The sequence below is a fragment of the Miscanthus floridulus genome, chromosome 2 (genome assembly GCF_019320115.1).
Source record: "Miscanthus floridulus cultivar M001 chromosome 2, ASM1932011v1, whole genome shotgun sequence".
In the NCBI taxonomy this organism is placed as follows: domain Eukaryota; kingdom Viridiplantae; phylum Streptophyta; class Magnoliopsida; order Poales; family Poaceae; genus Miscanthus; species Miscanthus floridulus.
This window is the reverse complement of record NC_089581.1, coordinates 177,134,323-177,157,705: the sequence shown is the minus strand read 5'-3', so window position 1 is coordinate 177,157,705 and position 23,383 is coordinate 177,134,323. Positions and strand designations below refer to the sequence as shown.

At 51.1% G+C, this 23,383-nt stretch overlaps 1 protein-coding gene across 1 annotated transcript; it reads left to right on the top strand.

Moving 5' to 3' along the window:
* The first annotated feature begins 284 nt into the window (after window positions 1-284).
* Window positions 285-8,206, top strand: LOC136535851 (uncharacterized). The gene is made up of 12 exons (XM_066528273.1): window positions 285-537; window positions 1,353-2,766; window positions 3,611-3,618; window positions 5,400-5,575; window positions 5,858-5,918; window positions 6,013-6,111; window positions 6,198-6,292; window positions 6,430-6,543; window positions 6,758-6,825; window positions 7,043-7,153; window positions 7,267-7,498; window positions 7,595-8,206. Exons 2-12 carry the CDS (start codon window positions 1,451-1,453, stop codon window positions 7,703-7,705), a joined length of 2,391 nt encoding a protein of 796 aa, XP_066384370.1. The 5' UTR covers window positions 285-537; window positions 1,353-1,450; the 3' UTR covers window positions 7,706-8,206.
* Window positions 8,207-23,383: the final 15,177 nt, after the last annotated feature.

Here is a 23,383-nt window from a genome sequence, read left to right as displayed (position 1 = left end):
TCGCTCATATACATTTTCCAAAGTGAGAGAACCAAACTTTACAGGTTCTAAGATGTTTGCTTAAATATAATAATACTATTATTATTTATTATTATTATTAGCTCTAAAAATATTGTTAATATGGGTTTGGTTATGAGATATAGCGGGACGAGATGATCTATTTTTTTTTAGGATGGAATGGTACGGTCTTAATTTTCTGTTGGTTTGTCGAAAAAAGATGGGATGGCCCATCTGTCAGCCTATAGTCTTTTTTATTTTTTCTCCTCACTCTCCAAGTCGGTTCTTCTTCTTCTCCTCTCCCTCCCAGTCGCCCCCCGTGGCCGAGCTCGCCCCTTCGCCCGCCGCCTGAACTCGTCTCGCCCGCGGCCGATCTCCTCCCTCCGCTCGCCGCGCCGCAACCCGGAGAGGAGACCGCGCCCGGTCGAGCACCACCTGGGGCTCAGCGTCCTCGCGACCAGCTCCGGCGCGGCGTCCGCCCTCTGTAGCCCCGGTGTCCCCGCGAGGCGGCTCCGGCGCGGCCGGCACACAGCTCCACAGGTAGATCCCCCGTGCGGACAGCGCCACGATCTTCTCTCTCCTTCCCACGCCAACAGCTCGTCCCTCTCCGTCTGCTTGATTCTGCTCCAGCCTCTGACCGGCCCTCGCTCTAAAAATGTCATTACGCACCCAATCCGCTTGTAGCTGTATGCTGCAACCCTACTCTGCCTTGTTCCATCACCCTAAGCATGCGCGTAACCCCCCACTCACCAACGACTGGGCCGGCCGTCGCTGCTGTCCTACTTTGCCACCCGCCACCTTCGCCAGTTATTCCCTCCCCTTGGTCTTCCCTTCCTGCTGTGCGAAACCGTGCGCCCAAACCCTAACATACTATTCGTAATCGGATCTGAATCTAATTACAAGTGTATATGCATGTATTATGCCTACTAACCTCGATTTGCTTTGCAAAAAATAATAATTGGGTGTATATGTGTATATTGTATCAATCACATGCTTTCTATGCCACTGTATTTGCTGGGTTCTGGTCAATACAAGTTGATTGCTCTGTTTTTAATCTTACACGTATATGGGGGCATAGTTTTTCTTTGGTCTGTCAACTGTAAACATGTGGGCTATGTTTGCTCTTGCCTTAAATGATTTGGTTGGGGTCAGTTTAGAGCTTCAGGCCCAAACATGACTACTTATGAGACAGGGTTTTATTCCCCAAACTGAAAGACCCAGGGGTTATGTTTCATCTCTTCACCGCAATTACTACTTGCCAGATGTGTGGTTGTTCCGAAATTTCTTGACTATGTTTCAAAACAAAAATGCAAATAATTGATGTGTCCTATCCTGATCCAAGTTTTTTCTCGCAGCAAATTGCACCAAAAACATTGACCTCCTTCCTTTTGTATCTGAGATTCTGAGGTATTTTTGGCTCACGCTGAAGAATTAGTTTGCACTTTGGAGAAAAATGAGCGGTGCTCCAAAGAGGTTGCACGAGGAGGGTAGCCACACCATGCCAGCAAAACGGCCTTTGGATGACAGCAGCTTGTATTCAAGTCCTGGGAAAGTTATTCAGTCTAGTGGCAGTGATTTCCATAGTTCTTTTGAACATGATGGTAGATTTGCAAAAATCCAACGTGTGGAGCCTCGTGATGATAAGAGGCCATCCCTAACACACCGGATGCCTGTTAGCTCCACCAACTTTGCTGACCACCCCATCTCGTCTGACAGCAGATCAGAATCAAAGCAAAATAAAGATGCAAGGGACACTAAGGCAGATCATCGTGAGACAAAAGCTGATGCTAGGGATGTCTATAGTGATTCAAGGATTGAAATTCAGGCTAATAAAATTCAGGGTGATGTAAAGTTAGACAATAGAGCGGATGAAAGCGAAATAAAGGCTGACAGGAGGGGCCATCCTGATTACAAAGGTGACATCAAATTTGACAAGGATTGCCATTCTACTGTTCCAGCAAACATAGGCTGGAAGGACAACACGGAACATAGGGTTAAAAGATATTTTGAACAGCCAGCTGATAATGTGGATGGGCTTTTGACTTTGCCCCATCCTAGTTTACAAGGTGCTGATGAAACTCTCAAATTTCCAATTTCTGTGGAAGAACGTACCTCCAAGGATGCACATGAATCTGTTGGTGACAACAAAGCTGAACTACAAAGCGAAGATAAATTCAGAGACAAGGACCGGAAAAAGAAGGATGAGAAGCATAGGGACTTTGGTGCAAGAGAAGGTGATAGAAATGATCGTCGGGCCGGTGTACAGCTCAGTGGTAGTGGTGTTGAGCGAAGAGAAATGCAAAGGGAAGATAGGGATGCTGACAAATGGGACAGGGAAAGAAAAGATTCCCTGAGAGACAAGGAAGACAATGATAGGGGAAAGGATTCTGCTTGGAAAGATTCATCTGTAGTAATTGAGAAGGATAACACTATACTGGAAAAGGCTTCATCTGCTGGAGCTGTTAAGAGTGCTGAGCATGGGAATACAGCAACAGAATCCAAGGCGCCTAAGAATGATTTATGGAATGCTCATGATAGGGATCTTAAGGACAAGAAAAGAGAGAAAGATGTGGATGCAGGGGACAGGTATGAGCAAAGAAGAATATATAATGACAAGGAATCAGATGATAATGTCACCGAAGGAGGTATGGAGAAAGATAAAGAAGTTTCTGGAAGTTTCCAACGCAGGAGGGTGGTGCGACCGAGGGGAGGTAGTCAAGCATCTCAGCGTGAACCTCGATTTCGATCCAGAATGCGTGATGGTGAAGGGTAAGCTTGATGCTGCATCCTTGCTATACTTTCAAAGTTTTTCCAATAGCATGATAATATAAAGTAAATTTATATGACGCCCAGGATGGCGTGCCCTGGACATCCAGGTGTAACATCAAGATTCGTTCTGACGGAGAGAAATTTGACAGGGCTATTCATCTGTTCAATCTTATTGGGGTGGGAATGCGTGTACCTCCGTCACTGGCGAGCCCTCTTCTCTAGGATGTTGGGTTCCTTCTTCTCCATGTCCAGCATCTCCATTAACTCTGGTGTGTTAGGTTTTTGGGTTGGAGTTTAGAGTTTGGGTTTTGTGGTTCTTGGTGGCCTCCAGCTATAGATCGAAGGATGACCGGGGAGGTCGCCGGCCCGGGGGTGGTGGTGGTTAGTGGTTGGAACAGTGAGGCGGCAGGGTCGCCGCCGGTGCTCGCCGCTGTGGTTATGGACGGCGGTCGTTGGGCAGAGATGGGCCGTTGTGCTCGCAGTGATTAGGGCTGGCCGTGGTGGAGGGCGGTGGCTCCAGCGGAGCCTGGAGGGGCAGTGGAGGAGGTGGGGGAGCAGGATCCATCATGAGGGAGGGAGGCGGTGTGCATGCCGGGGTCGAGATTGAGACCGAGGAGATGTGGGTGGGGATCGGGACGATGATGGCTCCGTTCTTTCTATCTATTTGTATTGGTTTGGACGCCCAGGATGTCCAGGCTGTAGTGTAAATGCAGTTGCATGGCATTTTTCATTTCTGGAAATTCAGTCTTCCCTAACTGAGAACTGAATATAGGGACCTGATGTTAATTTGTTAGAGATTATTAATTAGTGATAGTCCTTGATATCTTTATTTTTTGTTTTGCAGATCCCAAGGTCAGTCAAATATCTACATTCTTATAGTAGCTGAGTACAATGAATGCTGGCGCTTTTCTTTGGAATGGGAGTAGCCGAAAGATCTGCTTCAGCATATATTCATTTTACACTTCGTATAAGATTTTATGCTCAAACTTTCACTCCAGTATTAGAAGTTGCTTACATTTTTATGTTGGAAGAAATGGAAGTTCTTTGCATTTTTGTGTTGGAAGCAATGCATTTTACAGTGTGACAAGTTTTGGTGCTTTTTTCCATTTGGGAACTGTTATGGAAATTGGAAACCATGCATATGCATCGGTGTTATAAAAGTTAGGAGTCCAAGTCAGATGTGATCTGTTGGCCAGTTTCTAAAAAGAGTAATATGCAGCAGCGTTCCCTCAATTTGTCCCTGGATGTCATTTGGGTCCCCAAACTATTTAACTGAGAACTAACTCACTAAATAGTTCATCCAAAGGTCCAAAACCTGTGATAAACCTTTTGGCTGCTTATTATGTGAATACTAACTAAGCATGCTATGTTGATATGGGCGCTAACAAGGTATGAACTAGGGAGTGAGAACATGAAAGAAGACAATGCTTAGAGATGCCAAGTATGCAGATTAACACATTAGGTCAGTCAAATACAATGAACCGCTGGGCAAGGTCAGGACCTGAAATTAATAGTTCAGAAGCTGAGCTAAGCCCAGTCGGTCGAGGGTGTGGATGTGTACCCAGACAACCTAGGTTCAAGTCCCCTTGTCAATGCGAATTTGGATGCCTATTTTTTTCTTAATAAAATGCCACCTAGTCCCTCCTAGTTTTTTAGATGAAATCCCTGGACAAGTTTAAGGATCGCTAATGTATTTCACTCTTCTTAAAACTACAAAGGTAGGAGAGGAACGAATCAAGATTCTATTTAGTATAGTGCTTTCCCACCAATCTGCTATGATCAGAGCATCTTCTCGACAGAAGAATTCTGAAGATTAGAGAGTGATCAGCCCCCATGTCTCTGTAATGCTGTATTCATCTGGTTTCACAATGTTTGGTATCATAGTGATTGAGTCTACTGCCACCTGGCCCATCACAAATTTCCAGTCATTGTTTTCACTGTATCTGTTGCCTGTTCTTGCTTCTCCACTCCCGCACTTGATATTCCTTTGTTGCCTTTGCCCACAAACCCTCCTGACCACAACAGATCGGATGATGCCTCTGCATGTTCTTCTTCTTCTGCTCCACTGCCTCAGCTTCCCACCCCAAGTGCTTGCATCAGCCGTCAAATTGCTGCCGCCCATGCCCTCATAGTCTCTCTGCCACCAACTCGCATACAGCCTTTCTGCACTAAAATTGTCCTCAGCAATCCTTCACAATCAGTTTTTACCGCAATCACCCTACTGTAGCTGCACTCGCCCTCCCTTTTCAACTGTGCTCACCCGCCCTCCGATGTTGCTGCACTTGCTGCATCCAATTATTCCCATCAAACACCACTGCCCCACTAAAACCAGCCACAAAATCGTCATCTACTTTTCGCAACCATCTGCCAGCCCTTCTAGGTTGCCTGCTGCTACCTCCAACAGCTAGCTTCACAGCACTATGATAATTTTGGATCATAAAGATAACTTTTATAATACTGATAGCCTTCCTAGTACTTGTACCCTTGTTAAGACTAATAACCTTCTTAATACTGTTTCCTTATGAGGTGCACTGTAGAAATGACATCCTGTCGCGATGTGCATGAAATTATTTATGGGTAGACTGTAATCTTTAACATGTTGTTTTGATATCTCAGTCTTCTCTTCATTGCAGGTAAGTCTGAGGTGTCTGCCATTGTTTACAAAGCTGGGGAGTGCATGGAGGAGCTGCTGAAATCATGGACAGAGTTCAGTGCAACTCAGGATGCTACAAACGCTGAAAGTCTACAGAATGGTCCTACCCTTGAAATTCGAATACCTGCGGAATTTGTTACTTCCACTAATCGTCAAGTGAGTATACAGATTTTGCAGACAATCTCTGTTTTAGTCACTTTTGGCTACCTCAGCTCTCCATGTTGGGACTGAACTCTGTCAGCAACTCTGTTATGAGTAATACTGTTGGAGCTTCACTTGGTTGTTATTAGTTATGGACATGTTTTCTATTTGCCTCACAGCTGCACCTATGCATACCAGCATGTTTCCATTTGTTTTGCACTTTTCTATTAAATTATCCTCCAAGCTTGCACTACTTGTTATCTCCTTTATTCGTTTGTCAAGATTGCTATTGTGCAGGTAAAGGGTGCTCAGCTTTGGGGAACAGATATTTATACAAATGATTCAGATCTTGTGGCTGGTAGATTCCTCGAAATAGTTTCAGAAAGTTTTCCTATGTACTACTGTTCTAAGTTTCTAAAAGGTGCTCAGCTACTAATGCGTGTTTCTTTTAGTGCTAATGCATACTGGTTACTGCTCCCCTACGTCCCCCCCTCCACCATCTGCCATCCAAGAGCTTCGTGCAACTGTTCGAGTTCTACCACCACAAGAGAGTAAGTTTCCATACATTTCATGATCGTTCAGTTGGCCTTGGTTGGAACAGATGGTGCTTACTCATAACATTTTGTATGTGTCGCAGATTATACTTCAACATTGAGCAACAATGTGCGTTCACGTGCTTGGGGTGCTGGGATTGGTTGTAGCTTTCGGATAGAACGCTGCTGCATTGTTAAGGTATGAAGGGTGTGGTCAATATAGAACATTACCGTGCCTCCTTTTTTGTTGGACTCTCAATGTAGTCACCTTTTGTAACCTTGTAATGGTCCTATTTCATGGAATGTTTCCTTAGTTTCCTTTACATGCTTTTTCAGAAAGGTGGTGGCACCATTGACCTCGAGCCGTGCCTTAGCCACACATCAGCTGTGGAGCCTACTCTTGCTCCAGTTGTGGTTGAGCGTACAATGACGACAAGAGCTGCAGCTTCCGTAATTTCCTTTTGATTTTCATTTATCTTTCCCTGTTCTCTCACAAGCTGCAGCTTCCGTAATTTTCTTTTGATTTTCATTTATCTTTCCCTGTTCTCTCACAATTTTATTCCCACTTCAATCAATGTTTGTTTTGGTCTGAGGTAGATTCCGTAACCAGCAAACTTTTCTCTACTCTAAACTAAGAATTTTCCAACATGCTTTATTATTACAGAATGCTTTGCGTAAACAAAGATTTGTCCGTGAAGTGACTATACAGTATAATCTCTGCAATGAGCCATGGTACCTTTCTGATCTGCACTCAAAGATGTCATTTGTAGTTCACTACTACAATTATGTTCAGTTCATCACTTGTATTGCCATTTGTAATTTTGTATAGCGTGTTTTCAATCTTCTTGGTACAATAGACTTCATGTGCCTTTTGAAGTTGTTCTCTTGTAGTTAGTTATCTGTTTAGTTTTAGGATGCTTAATATGATCTGGCATTTTTCTTTGTCCAGGTTAAAATACAGTATAAGCATTGTGGCAGACAAGGGATTGAAAAAGTCTCTTTATACTTCTGCTAGACTGAAGAAAGGAGAAGTCATATATTTAGAGACACACTTCGATAGGTATGAGCCTCTGCCACTATTTTTATTTCGTTCTGAATATTTGTTCATGGCTTCTTTGGTTGCTTCCCAAGTTGTACTTTGATAGAACTCACTGTTGTTACAATTTTACACAGGTACGAGCTGTGCTTCAGTGGAGAGAAGCCTCGTATTGTTAGATCAAGCTCCAATGCATCTGAAGCAGAAGCAGAGAAACACCAGAGCAGCAGTCACCACTCACAAAATGGTGACAGGCGCGTTGGGGAGCATGAAACACGGGATGTGTTCCGATGGTCCCGTTGTAAGAAGGCCATGCCTGAAAGTGCCATGCGCTCCATTGGTATCCCGCTACCAGCAAACCAGCTTGAGGTATTTCAACTTTGTTGTTGATTAGACTTGAAACTCTTCATCAGGAGACAGAAACACGACTTACATTTGGCATTTGCTACCTCGGCAATGATGCAGGTGTTGCAGGATAACCTAGAATGGGAGGACGTGCAGTGGTCGCAGACCGGCGTCTGGGTGGCGGGGAAGGAGCATCCCCTCGCCCGAGTGCACTTCCTCTCGGCGAACTAGAAGCTGCTGATGTTTTTTCGGAACCAACAAGATAGTGAACTATCAATCATTCCTTCCAGACAAGAAAGGAGCTTATGAACATTGCGTTTTCTTCTACTGTTAGTGTATGTATGTATGATGCTAATGCTCCATGACATGTGTAAAAAGAGAAGCTCACCTGTTGTAGGTTATTTGTGTGGTAGTCTACTCGGCTTGACAATAACCATACTCGATAGGGTTGCTTACTTTCTTGCTCCTGCCCATTTCTCAAGGTAGTATGTGCTCAGAAGTCACCTTTAAATAATCTTTAGCTGTCTGATCGACCAACGTCCATGTTGCAAGTACAGGACGATTCTTCTTCAGTGCCATGCCCGTCTGACCGTCAAGTGAAGCATCTGTAGATTCCTATACCCGAGGTGGAGCATCTCTGAGGCATTAGCCAAATTATTTTCTAAATGTAAATTTAGCTATTACTGAAGGAAAAACGTCTATAGCAGACTCTGTAAATGGCTCTCAAATTTAGTAGCTCTCCATCCTATCTCATTCTCTCTCTATTTTTGAATTGCCTCTCTCTCTAGCCTCTTGATTTTATAGAGTCTGTTAGAGTACTCTAGTTTTTTTTTTGTCAAATCTATTTTAAAGAGTAGCTAAATCAGTAAATTGGGTATTTTTTTAGCTAATTTCTTGGAGATGCTCTATCAATAATACCACCTTGGTCCAGAAAAGGATGTAATTCTAGCTTCATCGCTAGTTAAACTTTGTAACATAAAATAGGTATAGCATGAAAATATATTTCACCATAAATTCAATGGTAGGTATCATAAGTATTAATATTTTATTAAAACAATAGTCAAGCTCAAGATGATTTAGCTTCTGGAATTGTATTGTATTGTTTTCGGGACGGATCGAAGGAAGCACAACATAAACAAAAGTTGAAGCATGCGTTGCAGTATGATGTAGAGTATTGGTTTTCAAGCAAGGTGCCTTATCTTATTTCATTCATTTGAATTTGATGAATGAGACGACTGATACCCATGCGATCGTGTAATATATATACTACCCCAGGCCAGCGACTAGGGTCGGTGCTATTCCACTCGTTTCCCCCTCTATTCTAGCCTCCCAGTGCCCTCTATTTTGGCCTTTTGGGATCCTAGCTCTGCTCGTCAGGGGAGCAGGCGATGCCTGGTCGTGGCTCATGGCTCAGGGTTGCCCGTGCGCTAGCTGAGGCACGCAGGGTTGTGTGTCGTCGCTGGGCGTGAGCAGCGCCCAAGTCTGTGGCTTGGCCGTTTGGTGGCTGGGTCGGTGCCGAGTGAAAGGTCCTACGTGGACTAATTTGTTTAAATATGAAATATATAGGAGATTAGTCCTCAGGCACACTTATGTAAGCAACTCATGCCATAACGATAAAGATGGCTTGGATATGTTAAAAGGCTCACACATACGATAAAGGAGCTCATTGCATATGAGACATGACATGAAGTCATGTGACTAAGGTGGAGAAGATTAAGACAAGACTTGACTTGATGGATCGATTATAAGTGTAAATGGCAAGTTAAGTGATGACTTGGCGCCGATGGACCGAAGCAACGGTGAAGAGCATGTGAAGTCAAAATCGATGAACCAATATGATCACGTGATGATATAAAGTGGATCATATCATTTATGATTGGTTGGTGCATGTGTTGCATCAACATTGAAGGAGATGGAATGAAATGTGCAAGGCAAAGGTATATTTATAGGTTATTTCATTTTACTAGTCATAGGTGTGTAAAAAAGTTTGACTAAATTTAGGATAGATGGCCGTACTATCAAGAAAGGTAAACTTATTTGCATATCGGTCATCTAGTGTCACTCGAGTGATCTAACTTTGCATCGCTACTAGGATCGAGTGGCGTAGCGATTTGAGTGACTAATCCTTTAGAAATGTTTATGAAATGCTAACACACAAGCACATGGTGTTGTACACTTGGTGGTGTTGGAACATTTGCAAAGGAGAAGCTGTTCAAGTTGAAACGGATCAACTCGGAGAAGAAAATGTGATGATCAGGGCGACCGGACCGTGGCATAGGGAAGGACTAGACTCTGCCTTGGCGTGTTCGGTGGCAAACCCTAGCCAGGGGCGGCTCTGGACCCTGGGTGCTTCGGGTCCGGTCAGCAGCAACGTAGCAGCATAGGAGCTCCGGACCCAGGTGTTGGACAGGACCAGACCCTGAGCCGTGGGTCCGGTTGTGGTGTAAACGCGTGTCGGGTACCATAAAACGGGGTACCCCGAGCGTACACCAAAAGGGGCACTTAAATCCCATCAACGATAAAGTTAGAGGGTAAGCCATGGGCTCATCACCAGCCCCGTCCGAGCCCGCTCGGCTCTTCGCATCGCCTCAGGCCTCTCACAGGAGGTCTCGGCGTCCTGACGCAATTTCCGCCTCGCGCGAGGCCTCTCACGGAAGGCCTCGGCACGGAGCCTAATCTCCGTCTCGCGCGAGGCCTTATTCTCCGTATCGCTCGAGGCCGGCTTGTTCATAGCCCGTCGCCCCCGCCTCGACCGGTCTTCCCGACAGTATGTCATGTCCCATTAATACGTCAACCACTCCCGTAATCTCAGCCGGACGACGGCCCGACACCGCAGAATGGCCAACGGGACATGAGGGCGCATCAGCGCCATACTGGCTGAGACAGGGCACGACAGGGATTACCGGACACTGTATTCTGACGCTGTGCCCACGATCAGCGCCCGCACTACACTGTGCCCCGTGATCCCCGCCTCGAAAACAACACGACATGGACAGCCTGGCCCGGGTCATCATCGCCTCCGAACCAGCACACCAGATCAACCGCTCTCTCCGGGCCTCAGCACTCTGCACCAGGGTCTCGGCTATCTCGAGATTCGTGTCTGCCGAGACCCCCCACCGCGGTGCGGCCTCGGCACCGACCGAGCCTCGGCCTCGCGCATAGTCAATCCACAGCGACCCGCACGCTGATCGCCGCACCCGCTCCGAGGCTACCCTGGAGCTCCCATGACGCACAGGATCGGATGTGACCAGCACGCCGCCCCAGTGCTCCAAGGATGGACCACTCCGATGACTACGTCGCCACAGGAACAGGCTACAAGGCTCGGACATGCCACCTCTGTTCGCACGACACCGTACAGTTAGCACATGTACTGCCCTTGTCCTCCCTTCAAACTATAAAAGGAAAGGACTTGGGCTATTTCTAGGGGGAGACAGGTTCTCACAAAGAGCAACATTCTGTAACACGCGCACTTCCTTGCTGCTTGAGAACAACGTCTCAAGCAGCCCACTCACTCCCCGCCGAGACCTGGAACTGGCTCCCTCTCTCACCTAGCTTATAACCCCCTACTACAAGCACTTCGGTACAAGGAATACAAGATCAATCTCCCAGACTGGACATAGGGCTCGAATTGCCCAAACCAGTATAAACCTTGTGTCTCTTTACATCACCATCTGGAATCGGAAACACGCAGGATAAATTCACTAGTTGGTTGAGGACCCCTCGGTCCAAAACACTGACAACGCGCGAGAGGCAACGTGGTGCTCAATGGAGGATCGGACCCTGACTGCTTAGAGTCCGGTTGGTGAAGCCAGACCGAGTCCAAAATGATTTATCCCTGTTTGGACGTCTCTGTTTCAAACCAGACCCTAGGAGACACTGGTCCGGTCGGTGCTAGCAGAGTTCGGTTCAGAGAATTCGTTGAGTAGCCATTGGCGTGGTGTTAGTGACCGTTGGAGATGAACATTCATAGTTGAACTCAAGGACATGTGGCGCAATCCCTGTGACCGGATCCTGTGAACAGGGAGAGTCTGGTCGGCTTGGGAGGGTCCGGTGCGCAAAGGGGTTTTGGAGCAACGGCTCTTTTCTACCTTGGGCTATAAAACCAAGCACTAGCCGATCTTGGGCTGGTAGTTGAGCACCCTCACGCCTATGTGGCTTATATAGAAGTGCTTGGATGTTCTCTAACTCACTTATGCTTGCAAGAGTGCGAATCGATTGCGAGTAAGTGATTCTAGTGTGATTGCTGTCGGTGTTTCGGACCGGGGGTCCTCAACCAACTAGTGAATTTGTTCTGTGTGCTTCCAATTCTGGATGGTGATGCAAAGAGACATAAGGTTTATACTGGTTCAGGCAATCGATGCCCTACATCCAATCTGAGAGATCGATCTTGTATTCCTTGCACCGAAGTGCTCGTAGTAGGGGGTTACAAGCTAAGGGAGAGAGAGAGCTAGTCCCAGGTCTCGGCAGGGTGTCGTGAGGGCCGTCGGAGGCGTTGCTCTCAGGCGGCTAAGATGTGTGCGTGTCTTACCAGGTGTTCTCCTTCGTCCCCTCTAAAACAGCCCAAATCCTCTCCTTTTATAGCCTGAAGGCAGGATAAGGATGGTACATGAGCTAACTATACGGTGTCGTGTGAATAGAGGCGGCGTGTCCGGACCCTGTAGCCTGTTCCTGTGGCGGCGTGGTCGTCGGAGTGGTCCGTCCTTGGAGCACTGGGGCTGCATGGTCATCCCATCTGATCCTGTGTGTTGTAGGAGCCCTGGGACTACCTCAGAGTGGATGCGGCGGTGAACGTGCAAGCCACTATGGATGGACTGTGCGCGAGGCCGAGACTTGGTTGGTGCTGAGGCTGCACCGTAGTGGAGGGGTTTCGGCAGGCATGAACCCCAAGATAACCGAGACCTTGGTGTACAGTGCCGAGGCCTCGAGTGGGTGGCTGATCGTGGGCACAGCGTTAGGGCACAGTGGCCGGTAATCCCCGCCGTACCCTGTCCCAACCGGTATGGCGCTGATCGTGGACACAGCATTAGGACACAGTGGCCGGTAATCCCCGCCATGCCCTGTCCCGGCCGGTATGGTGCTGATGCGACCTCGGGTCCTGTCGGCCATTCTGTGGTGTTGAGACATTGTCCGACTGAGATTGCGGGAGTGGTTGAAGCATTAATGAGACATGACGTGCTGTCTGGAGGGTCGGTCGAGGTGGGGGGCGATAGGCTGTGGACGAGCCGGGCTCGAGCGACATGGAGAATGAGGCCTCGCGCAAGACGGAGATCGGATTCCTCACCGAGGCATGCCGCGAGAGGCCTCACGTGATACGGAGAATGCACCCCCTGCCGAGGCCTTCCATGGCAAGCCTCGCACGAGGCGGAATTCGCGTCAGGGTGCCGAGACCTCCTGCGCGAGGCTCGAGGCGAGGCGGAGGGCCTAGTGGGCTCAGTCGTTGCGGGTGAGGGGTCCATGGCTTACCTTCTAGCTTTATTTTTTGATGGGACTTTAGCGACCCTTTTGATGTTCGCTCGGGGTACCCCCGTTCTAAGGTACCCGACAGTAGCCCTCGAGCCTCGGGGGGAGTGCGTGCGCTCTCCCTGAGGGTTTGCCTAGGCTTGGTTCGTACCCGCTCCCGTAGGGATTGGGTTTTGTATCTTGAGGTTCCGGTGGGTGCGCGCGAGCGCACCCACCGGGTGTAGCCCCCAAGGCCCTGGAGGAGTGGAGTTACTCCTCTAGGGGCTTTTTTATTTTTTGTGTTTGAACGAGTAGTTCTTATTGCATTTGCCGAGCCCCTAAGCGCAAGTTCGGGTTGCGGGGGTCTCGGCGAGGCTACAGAAAAAAGCCCTCTAGCCTCCGCACGGAGCGAGAGGTTCGTCAGGGGCCCCCCTGACTTTAGGTATGATCCTCACACTTCCTTTCGCTCGGAAGGAGGGGTGGAATGTGCCAGGCTACCCTCGATGGGCACGAGCGTGGACACTTCCGGTGAGCTGTTATCGGGTAGTCTGAGTGGAGGCCCGAGCCTCGTTCGCTAGGGCACGGCTAGCGGTCCAGAGACGCACTTCAAGAGTACCAGAGGGTTTCTCTAGTGGGTGCCGAGGCCGTTCGCTAGGCCTCGGTGGCTCGGTGCCTCCCTACGGTGGGATCCCATTCGGATACTTCCCTGCCGGTCTCGGACATGACTTAGGACACCCTGAGCGACTGTTCGCTCGGGCCTGGGCCATTCGTAGGCTCGCCCTGAAGTCATCCCTGACTCTGTTGCCCTGGGGCGGCTGTCGAAACCTCTTGGAGGCCTAGCCTTCGAACCCCTGGACCGTAACAGGCTTGGTGCCCTTTATCGTGTTTTGTAATTAAACCTCTAGCGTGGGCTTGGACCGTTTGTCTTGGTCTTTGGGTGCAAGAGGAGCCCCCGAGCCTCCGCCTGGAGCAAGAGGGCGGTCGGGGGTCTCCTGACTTTTTCATCCGACCCTCACATATCCTTTTCGTTCGGATGGAGGGTTTGTTTGCCGAGCCCATTCTAGTCTCGGCAAGGTTGCAGGAAGAGCCCCTAGCCTCTGCACGGAGCGAGAGGGCCATCGGGAGTTCCCCTAACTTTTTATACGTCCCTCGCGCGTGAGGGTTTGTTTGCCGAGGCCCCTTTTGGGCGTGAGCCCGGGTTGTGGGGTCTCGGCGTATTTGTAGGAAGAGCCCCCTAGCCTCTGCACAGGGTGAGAGGGCCGTCAGGAGCTCCCCTGTCTTTTTGTATGACCCTCACGCTTCCTTTTTGCTCGGAAGGAGGGTTTGTTATGTCGAGCCCCTTTAAGTACGAGCTGGAGTCGCTGGGTCTCGGCAAGGTTACAGGAAGAGCCCCCTAGCCTCTGCATAGAATGAGAAGGCCGTCGGGGGTTCCCCTGACTTTTTGTGCGACCCTCACGCTTCCTTTTCGCTCAGAAGGAGGGGTGGAATGTGCCTCGCTACCCTCGGTGGGCACGAGCGGTGGCACTTCCGGTGAGCTGTTATCGGGTAGTCCGAGTGGAGGCCCGAACCCCGTTCGCTAGGGGATGGCTAGCGGTCTAGAGACACACTCCAAGAGTACCAGAGGATGTCTCTAGTGGGTGCTGAGGCCGTTCGCTGGGCCTCGGTGGCTCGGTGCCTCCCTACGGTGGGATCCCATTCAGAGACTTTCCTCCAGTCTTGGACACGACTTTGGGCGTCCCAAGCGTTTCACTTGCTTGGGCCTCGGCCCCGTATGGGATTGCCCATGGTCATCCCTAACTCTGTTATCCTGGGGCGGCTGTCGAAACCCTTTGGGGCCCAGCCTTCGAACCCCTGGATCGTAATAGGTTCAGAGCCCGGTTCCTTCATATGAAAGGAATAGGCCGCAGGGAATATCTTCCCTATTGGCTCGCACGGGCGGCGCGCCTTTTGAGGCGGTTTCATGGGGAGTCAAAATGACACCTGCTGCCGTAGTGGCCGAGCGTGACGTGGTGGATGGGACGTAACTGTCCTCGCATTTAATGCGGGAAACGTGGGCGCGTGGGTCGGCAAAATTGGCTCGTGGTTAACCGCGCCGGATCGGGGGGAAAACCTCCCCGATTTCGTCGCCCATTCATTTCGCCTCCTCCCTGCATAAATACCCGAAGAGTCTCGCCTCTCCTTGTCTTACCTTGCCTGCATTAGCACCGCCTCCATCGAGCCATCGCTAGAGCAGTGGGTGCCAGGAAGAAGAGGAGAGAAGAGCGAGCCTAGGGAGAAAGCGAGAAAAAAGCGAGAGCGTGGGAGAGAGAGAAAAAACTCACCACCGCACCCGATTCCTCCATCGCACCCATGGCCGGCGACATCGTCGTTGTTGAGGCAGACCCCTGGGACCCGTCGGACGTCACCGAGGAGATGCTTCAGTCGCTTGTCGATGGTGGACTCCTTCGCCCGGTGACAGACCCCACCAGGCCAGAGTGGATTGCTCCGTACGGCGAGCCGGAGCTGAGGCCTCATGATGGCTACATCGTGAGCTTCGTCTCCTTCCACGAGCGTGGCCTCGGCATCTCGGCAGACCAGTTCATGCGGGCGCTCCCGCACTACTACGGCGTGGAGCTCCACAACTTCAATCCCAACTCCATCGCTCAGGCGGCTATCTTTGTTGCCGTCTGCAAGGGGTATTTGGGGATTGCTCCCCATTGGGAGTTGTGGCTCCACCTATTCCGGGCGGGGCACACTACCAAGCCGACGGGTACGTCAGGTAAGAGGAAGGCGACGAGGGCCGACGGCTGCACTCTCCAGGTGCGCCAGGATCGCCAGCACATCTACATCCCGGCCCAGCTCGTGTCCTCCAACCGATGGTGGTACACGAGCTGGTTCTACCTTTGTAACGATGACGGAGGACTTCCCCCTTACACTGGGTGGATTGTGGGGAGCTGCCCGGAGAGATGGAAGTGGGGTGTCCCGAAGGACGACTAGCCCAAGCTGGAGCCACTCCTAGAGGGGCTGGCGAGGCTGCGGGGCCATGGCCTCACCATGGCTGTGGTCGTGGCCGCCTTCCACCACCGGAGGGTGCTGTCGCTGATGGCTCGGTGGCGGCGGCTGTTTGAGATGAAGCCAGGTGAACCCATGGAGGGCATCCGGATGTCCTCCTCCGCCCTTTCCGACGAGGAAATCCTTCATCGGGTGGGAGAGACGGTAGAGGCAAAGCTGAAGGGCGACAACTTGACCCCCTTCGCGATGCGACCATCACGGGGGTTCCTTTTGCTGGTAAGTCATGTGCCGCTGTAGCCTCTAAACCTCCTTAGTCTCCCCTTACCCCTTGTTCCCTTATGCGCGTTTGTCGTTCCTTTAGGGGATGAGGGACGTGCGCTCCTCTCCGCCGCCCGTTCCTGAGGACACGAGGCGGCGAGCGATCAATCGGGCGCACACCGACGCGCAGAAGACACGGAAGGACGCCAAGGCGGTGAAACGCACAAAGCAACTCCTCGCGCGTGAGGAGCTGGATAAGCGCCGCCGTCAACAAAGGAAGGAGGGTCTCCCGCTAGAGGAATCCCCGTCGATGTCGCTGTCGACGGAGGCCTCGGACGAGGATGACGGGGGTGAGGCGGGGCGAGGTCCCCTGGACCACCGTCCTGATGTAGTGGAGGTGGTGCCTGGGGCGCTGGCCAGCAGCCCGACACTCCCGGGAGGAGGAGGAGAAGCGGACCCGGGGCCGGCGGTTGCCCGCTCTGGGGCTGAGGCTGACACGCCCGAGGCCCGGGCGTTGGGCAAATGAGCCGTCAGCCTGGTGGGCTCGGTGGTCGTGGTGGAGCGAGTGGCGATGGAGACGACGCCACCGCCCCCGCAGAGGACCAAAGGGGCGCCGGGGTCCATTGAGGACCGACCGGTGCCGATGGATACGGAGGCGACGCCTCTGCCACCGCCTCCGCCATTATGGACGAGGTTTGCCGTGGCGAAACGGTTGCCGCCCCGTTCAAGGTTAGTGTATTTTTGGCAGGGTGATAGTGCATTTCGTTCGCCTTTTTGGTCTCGCGCTGACCCTGTAGGTTATTTTTCCTTAGTCGGAAGTGACCTACGGACGAGCTCCCCTTGGCGCCCCTTAAGGCGCTAAAGGCGAGCCTCGGCTCCTCCGCCCACTGGGTGGCGGAGGCACAAGCCGCTATCTAATGTGGCGCGGCGTCGGCGAGGGTTGACCCAAGGGGGCCGACCGCCCAAGGAGGGGTTGCCGAGGCGGCCCCTACACAGACGAGGGAGGGAGCGCTTCCGCCTCATGGGGGCGAGGCTCACGAGTCGGATGGGGCCGGTGTGCCCTTGGTTGCCGAGGCCACCGAGGTCTTCGAGGCTAAGGCGACGGAGGCCACGGCGCCCACGATCGCCGAGACCGCAGTGGCTGCGGTCGGTGTCTCTGCGTCTGCCAAGGCCACGATGGCGGAGGCCGAAGCCCCTGAGACCGTCGAGGCCATAATTGCAGAGGCCGGAGCCCCTGAGATCACCAAGGCCATCGTGATGGCAGCGAGGCCGTCTGTCCAGGAGGCGGAGATGTAGGCGGTGGAGGGCTCGGTGGCGCCCTTGGTTTAGGGCTCGCCGTTGTTGCAAGAGATCGCCCGGGAGGCGGAGGTCTATCCGATCTCCTCCGATGATACTTCCTGGGCGCGGGAGGTGGTCGACGCCAAGGATGCCGGTGCCATGGAACAGCTAGTGCCGTTCTTGGACGGGGGAAGCTCGGCCCTTGTGCGGGCACGACCCGAGCCTCGCGGGTGGGATCACCCGCGAGTACAGTGGTGGAGCTAGGATGACCCTGAGGGGGAGCCTCTGTTTGCCCTCGAGGACGCAGCCGAAGGCGGGCGCTGGGGCACCTTCGAGCAATACCGCCAGCTGGCGGAGTGGTCGCTATGGACGGCCCTGTCCGTGGTGGCCGACGAACTGCCCAGAGTTGCCTAGGTTCATGTTTTCCTTTCTCACGCGACATTGTCCTTTTCTGGTTTCGTTGTAATCAATGACCCTCGTTCTGCTTCCCTAGGAGCTCGAGACCCAGTCGCTTGGGAAGTCGGTCTTTCTTCGGCGGGAGAGGGGCATCTGGGACCAGCTTCAGCGGCAGAAGGACCTTCTTGCCAGTGCCAACAAGCTCCTATCGGCGCGGAGCGCGGAGGTAGAGGACCTCCGCCTTCGTTGTGCCGATGCGAAGGTCGAGGCGGCCATGGCCCAGACGCAACTCGCCCCTCTGGCGGCGTGGGTTAAGGAGTTGGAGGAGGAGCTCACCCGCGTGGTCAGTGACCAGGATGCCTTCAGGGGCCAAGCCATTGAAGCTACGGCCTTGGTCGCGGCTCACGCAGGGCAGCTAGGGGTGGAACAGAGGGCGCACCAGCTGACGAAAGGTGCCTTGGATGAGGCCCTTGCTGCAGCTGAGGCCTCACGGACCGAGGCTGTAATTTAGAGAGGGACGGTCGAGGGTGAGTTTTAGTCCCCTCATTTTGTTTTCTTTTTCTTATGTTCACTCCCTAACTTCCTTGCGTGACGTAGAGCTAGGGAGTGAGGCTTCCAAGGCGGCCGAGGCTTCCCGGGTCGAGGCCTAGCGCTTGAAGGAGGAGGCTGAGGCTTCCTGGGCTGAGGCCCTGCGCTAGAAGGAGAAGGCCGAGGCTTGTCAGGTCGAGACCCAACGCTGGGAGCAGAAGGCCAAGGGTGAGTTCCGTGGGCTTCCATCCCTAACTTGGGTTGTTTTTTCCCTCGCTCGGCCTCATTCCATTTTCCTCGATGCAGAGTCGGAGGCGGAGATCACTCGGGCCACCGAGGCTTCCAGCGCGGTGTAGACGGTGCTCGAGGCCGAGATCAGGGAGCATGAAGCGCTGAAACATGCTGCCCTTTCCGCCTGTGAGGCCTTAGAGGTCGAGGGGGTTTAGTCAGGCAGCTCCCTGGGGAGCCGTCTGACCGCGCTGAGCAACCAGGTGCGCGAGTGGCTCCAAGGAGCGCTGCACACTGGTGTCAAGCACGCGCTGGCCGTCATCTCCTCTCACTACGTCGGCGTCGACCTCCCGGCCATCAGCGATGGGTATGTCCTGCTTGATGATGAGGAGGAGGCGGACGCGGTGGTCACGAAGCTGATGGAGGCGGCGGAAGGCCCTAGCACGGCGCTGGCGATGCTCTTCGAAGAGGAGGTGGTTCCTCCCTTACCATCTGCCGGTGCTGAAGACCCTGAGCCTTGATCTATGCCCCGGAGGCTATGTAAAAGTAAAGTAGGGGTTATTTTTTGCATCATAACGCTTGTGGCCATCGAGGCCTTTATTTCTGAAGTATTTGTGTTTCTTAGTTGTTTTTCTTATGTTTTCGAGCCTCTGTCCTCTGTTGCCCCTGATCAGATTTTGTTTGCAAAGCACCCCATTGGGGCCTAAGCCATCCCTTGAGCGAGAGGTAGTGAGGGAGTGCCGTAGCCCGGAGGCGTAGGCCGTCTCGTGACTCTACCGGCCTCTTGCTTAGGAAACAGACCTTGGTCCGAGGAGTTTTTACAACTGATTCGTCAGAGCCCGCTAGAGTCTTGGCGTAGGAATTTTTGTGAAAAACAACTGAAGAACGGTGCGTGGGACCTAGGGGCGAGTCCCCCATCTAGCCCCCGAGGGAGGCTTGGTTCTGCTGAGGCAGAGCCGAGTCTCCCTTGTCGTGTTATTGTACTGCCGAGACCTACGATGGGCTCGGGGGGTTTCTCGAAAAATTAGACCTACTAAAGAACGCTTTTTAATTGTATTTCGAGAAACGATATATACAATGCTTGGAAATTTAGGGATAAAAGCGACGTAGCTGTTCTATATTCCAAGCATTGGTGAAGACTTCGCCCTTCTCGTTGGCCAGCTTGTAGGTCCCGGGCTTCAGTACTTGGGCGATGATGTACGGTCCTTCCCATGGCGGGGTTAGCTTGTGGCGACCCTTGTTGCTCTGTGCTAACCTCAACACCAGGTCGCCTACCTTCAAGTCTCGGCCTCGGATGTGTCGGGCCTGATAGCACCGTAGGCTCTGCTGGTATTTGGCTGAGTGTAGTAGCGCGACGTCTCGGGCTTCCTCCAGTTGATCAAGGACATCGCCACGCTGGACACACCGACGCCATGGTCTTCCCCAAGTTGCAATTCGTTTCCAACTCAGCTGCCACGTCGTCCTCGGATTCAGCAGACACGTCGTTACTGTTTCGGTCATAACTTCCTCATATGACATCGAAACGGGCCGTTCTTGGATGCGTTGGAAAGGGGACGACGATGCCGTCGTTTTGGATCTAGTCCCAGCTCCAGAAGGTCCGTGGATCATTCTGTGTGACCACGGCAAGGTGCTGCGTCACCTATTTGGGCCAACTTGGCCATGTATCGTGTCGGGCCTTAAGCCCAAGTTGTGGGCGCCCAACCCCTGGCCGTCCCCAACCCTAGGTCAAGTCTTAGACTATAAACACAGCCGCCGCCGCTGCTACACAATTGGGTTTTGTTTAGAGTTTAGTTTTCCCTCGAGAAACTGAATCGTTCATTGTAACTGTGGTGACAAATCCTTTTACAGTGATCCAGGGCCCCTGTTCTTGATCTCCTCCACTGTGTCGATTAGTCCTTTGGAACCGAGTTCTTGAACCCTCTATTGATATTTGCATCATTCATATTTGCAATTTCAGATTGCGTGTTTTACCTTCTTGCTTGTGCTCTTCGATTCGCTTGCAGGAAAAGCCTTCTTGGCGAGGTCAATCAAGTTGTGCTTGGTTGATAACCAACGGAGCGGTGGTGTAATGGTTGCAGGGTTCGAATCGTGTCTGATTTGAAGCCGGATCGCCAACGTTGAGATCTCCACAAATCGAACTTACTGGCTACCTCTCGGAAGATCGGGCCCGTACTCATCAATGATGAGGACATCGCCACGCTGGACACACCGACGCCATGGTCTTCCCCAAGTTGCAATTCATTTCCAACTCAGCTGCCACGTCGTCCTCGGATTCAGCAGACACGTCGTTACTGTTTCGGTCATAACTTCCTCATACGACATCGAAACGGGCCGTTCTTGGATGCGTTGGAAAGGGGACGACGATGTCGTCGTTTTGGATCTGGTCCTAGCTCCAGAAGGTCCATGGATCATTCTGTGTGACCACGGCAAGGTGCTGCGTCACCTATTTGGGCCAACTTGGCCATGTATCGTGTCGGGCCTTAAGCCCAAGTTGTGGGCGCCCAACCCCTGGCCGTCCCCAACCCTAGGTCGAGTCTTAGACTATAAACACAGCCGCCGCCGCTGCTACACAATTGGGTTTTGTTTAGAGTTTAGTTTTCCCTCGAGAAACTGAATCATTCATTGTAACTGTGGTGACAAATCCTTTTACAGTGATCCAGGGCCCCCTGTTCTTGATCTCCTCCACTGTGTCGATTAGTCCTTTGGAACCGAGTTCTTGAACCCTCTATTGATATTCGCGTTATTCATATTTGCAATTTCAGATTGCGTGTTTTACCTTCTTGCTTGTGCTCTTCAATTCGCTTGCAGGAAAAGCCTTCTTGGCGAGGTCAATCAAGTTGTGCTTGGTTGATAACCAACGGAGCGGTGGTGTAACGGTTGCAGGGTTCGAATCGTGTCTGATTTGAAGCCGGATCGCCAACGTCGAGATCTCCACAAATCGAACTTACCGGCTACCTCTCGGAAGATCGGGCCCGTACTCATCAATTGGTATCAGATATTTCAGGTTTACCGTGAGGTATAATCTCGTTTGCCTTAGATTCATATTTGTTCATTACCTAGAGTCCACAAAAAGCCCAAAAATATTTCAATTTTCGCTGTCCTATCGCCCTTTGTGCCTTTGCAATTTCGTTTAGATTCGTGTTGTTGAGTTTGTGTCCGTGGTCGAGTCTTGTTGCTGGTTTAGGATTGTGTTCGTGGTCGTAGTTCAATCGCCCGTTGCTGTGATTTTGTTTTCCGCCGCTATCCCATCCACCGTTCCCAAACAACAAGTCGAAGCCACCACATTACTCGACTTGCCCCGCTAGCCGCCTTGTGTAACTTCTCGCCGCCGCGCAAACCCTAGATAGGTTGCCAGCCGCTCTTATTTTGCCTACATCGCAGCCCTCCTTACATCATCAGGCGAATACCTACTGCTGTGATCGGTGTTAGAGTTTAGGGACGCTTTGCCCTAACTGCCGCCGCCGTGTTGTGCCTCCCGGAAAACATACCTTGACATACCTTCGGTAAAACAGGCATAACTTTTCGCTCGTTTATCAGAAAAATCTGAAATTTTTTGTGCAGCTTCTTGACACCATTTGGACCCGACCCAAACTCGGCTTCGCCCTGTTTGGTTTCATCAGAATTGCCAAAAAAATTCGGGAAAATATAGAAAAAAAATTGTCAAAGTTTTTGCACGCTTTTCAGAGAACGTGCTGAATTTCTGTAGACCACATCCCACCTCAGTTGTAGGTGCCAATTTTTGTGGTTGCCTCTTTTGTGATCCTTATTCAGAGAAAAGTATAAAAAAAATAGTAAAAAAAAAGTTTGTTTCCTACTAGTGCCTTTTGGGAAAATCCGGGAAAAATTCAGGAAAAAGGAGAAATCCGGGCTATTTGCTTGTTCTGTGAGTTCTTTCGATCGTCCTTTGTTTTCACCTTGTTGCGCTACGTCTTGACACGTCTTAGCCAGCAACTGTGATTTGTACTTTGGATCCAGATTGAACAATCGCTACTCTGCACTCGTTAATTGCTAATCCTTGCTGTCATATTGTGTGCCTACCCATAGCTCCACATATTCTTCTGTCAGCACAGGTTCATCTTGCAACTGTTACCCATGCTCAACAACAGATTGCTTCGCCACTTTGGTTTTGCTCCTGTTTGGCGTTGGTAAGAATATAGGCAAGACGGTGGTAAGCCGCTTGTGATTTTGCATTCCACTTTCACCACCACCACTTGTTGCCTTTTAGTTGATAGGGATAATACTTTGGTGTTGTCTTTTTCTATCTTCTAACCATGGCAGGAACTCCGACGGACTTCAATGAGTACGTGTCCAAGGGCGAGCTTGCAACGTTCATGACTGAACAACGCAATCTTATGACCGAGCTGACGCGCAACGTGAACAATCTGGTCACCCGCATTGAACAGCTTGAGCAACGCCCTCCACCTTATCATGCTGATGATGAAGATGCTGGTGATGAAGATGCGTATGCTGACGGTGGTGCCCGTCGCCGCCTCAACTTCAATCGTCGCGGTATGGCAGGTAATAATCATGGTAATAATGATCCTTTTGCTAAGATTAAATTTAGTCTACCACCTTTTGCTGGTAATGTTGATCCAGAGGCATATTTAGATTGGGAGCTTTCTGTTCAACAAAAACTTGATTCTCATAATGTCCCTGCTGAGCATAGAGTTAGACTTGCTACCAGTGAGTTTACTAATTTTGCGTTGTTCTGGTGGAGTGATCTTTGCAATGCCAATAATGCTGCTGCTGTGCCTCAAACTTGGAATGTTTTAAAGCAACGTATGAAATCTC